Source organism: Amphiprion ocellaris, chromosome 6 (assembly GCF_022539595.1).
Source record: "Amphiprion ocellaris isolate individual 3 ecotype Okinawa chromosome 6, ASM2253959v1, whole genome shotgun sequence".
Classification (NCBI taxonomy): domain Eukaryota; kingdom Metazoa; phylum Chordata; class Actinopteri; family Pomacentridae; genus Amphiprion; species Amphiprion ocellaris.
The window spans coordinates 23,168,344-23,174,512 of NC_072771.1; the positions used below are offsets into that span (position 1 = coordinate 23,168,344).

General features: G+C 39.7%; 1 protein-coding gene across 1 annotated transcript; it reads left to right on the forward strand.

The window, feature by feature from the left end:
• tmem167a (transmembrane protein 167A) lies at positions 1-4,940 on the forward strand. Its single transcript, XM_023281503.3, has 4 exons — positions 1-102; positions 1,868-1,977; positions 3,945-3,979; positions 4,066-4,940. Exons 1-4 carry the CDS (start codon positions 100-102, stop codon positions 4,134-4,136), a joined length of 219 nt encoding a protein of 72 aa, XP_023137271.1. The 5' UTR covers positions 1-99; the 3' UTR covers positions 4,137-4,940.
• The last annotated feature ends 1,229 nt before the right edge of the window (positions 4,941-6,169 follow it).

Genomic DNA, 6,169 nt, shown 5'->3' on the forward strand with positions numbered 1-6,169 from the left:
TTCCAACGCCGCATTACGTAATTACGTACATTGTCCTCGTTTACGTTACGCAAGTTCCAGACAGCAGGAAGTGTGATGTGGCTTTGAATCCCTACTAAAATGGTAAGTTTGCCTCTATTAAACGGCGGCTTCTGGTCTTTTACAGTGACTTTCAAGCATTGTCTGTGACATGCATTCGAAATATGATATGTGTCGCTAACACACTTTGGCGACAACTGATGCTAGCATTTGGTATGTAACAGGACGTGTAGTTAATGCTAACAACCAAGCTACTGTTGGTTAGCTACGAGAGGCTAAAAGTTTAACAAATCTAGCTATCATATCATGTTTGGGTTATGATATACCGTCACATACAACATTTACATCGTCACATAAGTTGTTGTTACGTGTTAACATGAGTCGTTTGATATTAAAGACAATATATCACTGATGATTAAATACGATAAGCGCTAGTAGGTGTGTGCCACGTAGCTGCACCACAATAAGCATGAATGTATGCGTGTGTGGGTGAGCTGCATAATGTGCAGGGACATTACCAAGTTGTTCGTGCGCTTGCAGTAACTGGAGTATTATATACATTAGCTTATAAGCGAGTAATTAAGTTCATCGTTTCCTTAAAACTTTATTTAGCTGATATTTCGAAGACGAACATTCATTAGCTTTGTTTCTACGCAACATGTAACACCAAACACCGCCAGAGAAGATAAGAAATGAGCTGCAGATATTATGTAGCATCTTAACATTAAAAAGCATGACATAAAATACAACGTGGCTATCATTTGTTCCTTTGACCTCTATTAAATGGTTGTATTGTAGTTCTAAATGTCTTAAGCAGGACTGTAAGTACTAGTTATGAGAAATACAAATATTGATTGAACAAATGTAGGGATACGACTGAAATAAATAAAAGAAAGTACTTTAATAACCTTGCTTTAGTAACCACGTTGAATAGCCACATGTTAGAATTTTATCATGTAGGTCTGTCACTATGTCAGTATTAATTTAAATGGACAATTTTGAATTTTGCTAGCGAAGGGTGCAAATGAGATCAACATATGCTGCTACATGAACTGAGTAGGAGTTGCCTCAAAAAGCATGACATTGCTACTTGGAACGTAGCGTTGGAGTGCCATATGTGTTCAAGAACTAAAAGTAAACAACAATTGAACGTCCAAGTTGTTGCTTAAGCTCATGAGTGTAGCTGCCTGTGTTTGTCAAGTAGCCATATGCTTATTAAGAGGCTGAGTTCACAAAGCTGCACCCCGGTGTAACTTTTTGAATTTAATTAAGGTGTTATGATTTCATTGTCATCCTCACAATTACTATAATAACTGGAGCATCAGCAGAAACATGCAGGTGCTGAAAAGTTATGCAAATATACAAAGTGTGTTAGTGTAATGAAATCTTGTCCTACAGTTTGTTAAAGCTTATAAATAAGCTGCGTAGCTAGAAGACAGACAGAGGAGTCTTTGCTTGCCATTTGATGCATAGAAGCAGATTTGGATTATGCTCAAGCTGCAATTTAGGCATGTGGTTGATCTTGTAAATTAGTATACATACACATGTCAACGGGGACCTCCCCCTCAGACAAACACAACAGTTTTTTTTTCTGAATGAAAGTTATGGAAAGCATACTGTTTGTCTCCCAGTTTGGTGTTGAGTCTTTGACAGTCTTGTTATTGTAAAGGGGTCTGCACAGCCCGCCCACGTCTTTTTCACAGCACTGGAATGAACAGCTGGTACAACAAGATTCCTCAGTATAAGCAGAATAACAGACAATTCAGTGCTTTTAACTGTTAGACATATTGCTGGTAAACTTGAAGCGACTTTGTTTGTACTAAATATTTCATTCTCCTTCATCTTTCAGTCGGCCATTTTCAACTTCCAGTCACTGTTAACAGTGATTCTCCTCCTGATCTGTACCTGTGCCTACATTAGAGCGCTGGCTCCCAGCCTGCTGGACAAGAACAAGACCGGGTATGATCAGCTGTTGTTTGAGATGCTTAGCAATGCAGATGCTGCCACTGAAGTCTCCACTGTGGTTAAGGTCTTTGCCTTTTTGGACAAGACACTACTCAGTATCAAACTGTATTACCAAATCAGGGGTTCCCACAGTGGGGAAATTTGCAGTGTTACAGCAGCAAAGGGGATAGTTCAGTAACAAAGGGGAACATCAACAAAAGTAACAAAAAAATCAACTGAAGTGTTGTTGATGGGTTCCGGTTATGGTCATTGCCAGCCAACATACTGTGTTGCTTCTATCAGCACTTAGCGATTTATTTGTCTTTTTTTAAAGGTCTTTCTCTTTATTTCTTTATGTAATTTTAGGGGTTTTTTTTAGATTTTGGGGGGGCTTTTTTAGCCTTTATTATAGTAGATAGTAGAGAGAGAGAGAGAGACAGGAAACACGGGGAGAAGAGTGGGGGAAGGACATGCAGCAAATGGGCGTTGGTCGGACACAAACCCATGGTCACTACATCATGGACTATAGCCCCTGTTTATGGGTCGCCCACTCAACCAGCCCCTTTATCTAATTATTAGCATGATATAATATACATTCAGTGCAATATTGTGATTCAGTAAATTGTAAACAGTTATCTTGCAAAATATGCAAGATCACAATTTGACAGTACATTTAGACCTGCAGTTTAGTGTTACTATTACTCATATATACACAGGGAAAAAAAGTCCTCACTTGCATAGAAGCAGGCAAAAAGGAAAGCTGGCCATGAAACCAAGTCCTCAGCCTAAGATTCAGAGCCAGAATAAGGCCAGTGAAAACATCAAATCCTAGTCTTAAGGCTCATCGGATTTTAGTCGGCGCTTGTCATAGTGTAGTGCTGCATCAATCACTGACAAGGCAATTGTACGGCACACACATTTTGTGTTTTTTAGGTGCTATGGTTTCTGTTCAATGCTACTAGATTCCAAGTAGTTTACTTCTGTATTTCTTTTATATATTAGTTTATCAACTAGAAATTCTCCATGATACACTTATTCTACTATATGAGCCCAAAAAAAGAAAAATCTATCCCTGTGCAACTCACTGTAGCTAATATGGACATTTGCTTATTTTTTTTAGTTCATTTGAACCCCCTCGTCGGGGCGAGTAAAGTAGCAGAAGGCCTAATTTTCATCATTACACAGTCATTATTATTCTTGGATGTACAAAAGCTACGATTCATTTCTAATAAATCTGTCACAACCCAGGAACAGCCTCACACGGTGATACACACACATCACTGGAGCAGGGAGGGACCGCCTCTTCAGACAAACACATGAGACTGCGAGTGGCAGATGGGATGATTTAATAGTTTTCCATCTTGATTGATTTGTTGACCAAGGCATGAGCCACTATTTGGATTGTTTTGGTGCCACACATGCAAATAATTCTAGAATCTGAGGGGAATACCATTTCCAGTCAGATTTGTGTTTTCTACAGAAAAAGGTGGTTAACTACACAAAAGTCTTGTCTAAATTATAGAAAATCAAACTTCTATACAAAGGCCATTTTTAGCCAGTAAAGGAAAATTTTGCAATGGCATGCTGACACCATCTGGTCAGTATGAAAGTTTAAAAAATGGACTTTAAACACACACAGATACAATTGCAGACACAAACAGACTCATCAGAAAAATGAAGGCCTGGAATGCAACGTTTGCTTCAGCTGTCACTAGAGATAATAAGACTCCCTGCTGTCACTATTTCTTGCACTTGCACTACACAATCCTTACATGGAAATAGAAATGTGATGGGTCCCTTGGTTTTGTAGAAAAGAGATCACAAACTAGAAGTTGAAGACTGACTAGAAGTCGCTTTGCCGCAATCTCTCTTTAGCTTTTTTTTTTAAATGTCGACCTTTTTCTTTAATGCACTAAAAGGACATTTAACCTTTCCTTACCAGAAAAATAAACTAAGGCACTGCTTGTTTTTTTTCCTTTTAGGCTTCTAGGAATTTTCTGGAAGTGTGCCAGAATAGGTAAGGCACTGATTGCCCCATACCTTTTAAAATTAAGTCCGAATTTTCCTCATAGCTATGAACTTAACATCTTGTCTTTCCTCCAGGTGAGCGGAAGAGTCCCTGGGTGGCTTGCTGCTGTGTCATCATGGCTTTTAGTATACTGTTTCTACAGTAGCACTCCAAAGAAAAACCCCAGATGGAAACATTGGAGAGATGAACAGACAATGAGGCATGGACAGTACGATCCTATAAGCACAAGAGGACCTCCAGTGCTTGTCACTTAGATAATGTAAAAACGGAGACCTGTCATCACATACCTTAGCCACGGAGACACAAAATGTGACTGTGTAGGAGGAGGGGTGAACTGATAGCCCCAGAGTGTGTCTGAAGCCCTCCACAGACTTCCAGGTCTGTACTTGTGTTTGCTTATGTGGAATGTTTACTGTGGATCTGTGTGTATGTGTGTGTGTGTGTGTGAGAGCGTGAATGACAGTGGGAGAGGGGCTGCTTTGTGGGATCAAATGATTCATAGTGTGTCTAAACATTTCAAGCATTTTTTTCACTTTGACTTTGTCACAAGAGCATCAACTTGTTTAACATTCTCCGCGAAGAGGACCCTCATTAATGTTCAAGCTGTTAAGGGAGTTACACGGCGACTTATATTTGTAACGTCAGTCCTGTGTTTGTTGTATCTAAAATTAGGGATCATAATCCACAGCAAGCAAAACGGTATTATAGCTCTTCGGGTGTCTAGTTGTCTTACACATTTGCCTAAAAGAGCTTCTGATCTTTGTAAAGTCAGTCAGTTTGCCACTATTTATTAAAGAACTGGTCTGAGGCTAAGTTTTTGGTTTTTGTAATTTAAATTCAACCTTTCTGACTCGTGTTTTCTGTTGACACCTTATGCCTGTTGTGACAATACCACGCTGTGTCAAAAATGACTTCAGACAAACAAAATACATATTGATGATAAATCTTTTGTCAGTCTTCTCTCTTCAACAGCCTGATTGTATGTATTACACATGTAAGACTGCAGCAACTACAGAGTTACAAAGTCTCATGAGTAGTTGTAGGTTTAAGTGTAGTCCTCAGGATTCTTCTTGGAGTGGGATAGACAATGGAGAGTTCACGATAACCTCGTCCATAACCTTGCAGTCAACACTCATCGCACCGCAAAAGGCTGTCTACTGACTGTATCACATAACGTGACATCACCAGAAATCTGGCTCATATTGAGTCTGATAAGTAGATGAATAAAGCTCATAAGAATTGACTGCAGGGTTTTCAGTCATACCAAGAAAGCCTTAAAAGGAATTCCTTGAAGTATTGGACAAAATTCAGTAGACTGTGGTCTGTGTGTGTATATATATCCACAATGTTTGTTTTGGGAAAGTTATTGCCATGTGTAGTTGCTGATTTTAGACAAATGCACTCAGTTCTTTTTCTTTTAGTTTTGGACAACTTTGACAGCGTAAAAGCAGAATTAGTTGTCACATAACACTTAATTTCAACATGTGGCATTTAACTTTATTCATAATCAGCCACAGAATTTGACCAATTCGCTAAATCTTTACTGCAAACTTGTCTTATTTAAGCACTAGTAAATGTGTAGAGGAGAAGAAGTGAGTACTGAGAGCGGTTTAAAAAAAACCAATCACACCCACATCTTCTATCTCCTGTGTGGTGCAGAGGGTCAGACTAAAGGAGGACACTTGTTGACACACTCACCTTTGATACTCTGGTCACTGGTGAGTGTCCAGATCCCGACACCCCCACACAGACTCCCTGTCAGGGAACCTAGATCCCATATTGGTGTGCATCCGTTTTGGCACTCCCTGGCTGGAGATAAAGCATCAAGCAAAGCCTGCCGGTAAACTTGTGATTATCAGGCAGTGAAGCAGACACAAGAGACACAGAGGAGCAGGAAGGGCTCAGTGATGTGCTTCTATATTAGGGAGCAGAGATACTGGTGGGGTGGAGGGTCAATGAACCCAGTTAATGTCTTGGGTGATGATGAAAGGAAAATGATATGGAGAACCTAATGTGCCGGCTTCAGCTGATGATGGCATCTACTACCCTCAGTCCCATTACATCTAGGAAAGATTGGGAAAATTTCTATACAGAACATTGACAAAGCAAACTGGTGGTTGGCATTTGCACAGTTCTAGGGCTGACGAGGGTAATTTAGAGATGAAATCAAACTATACA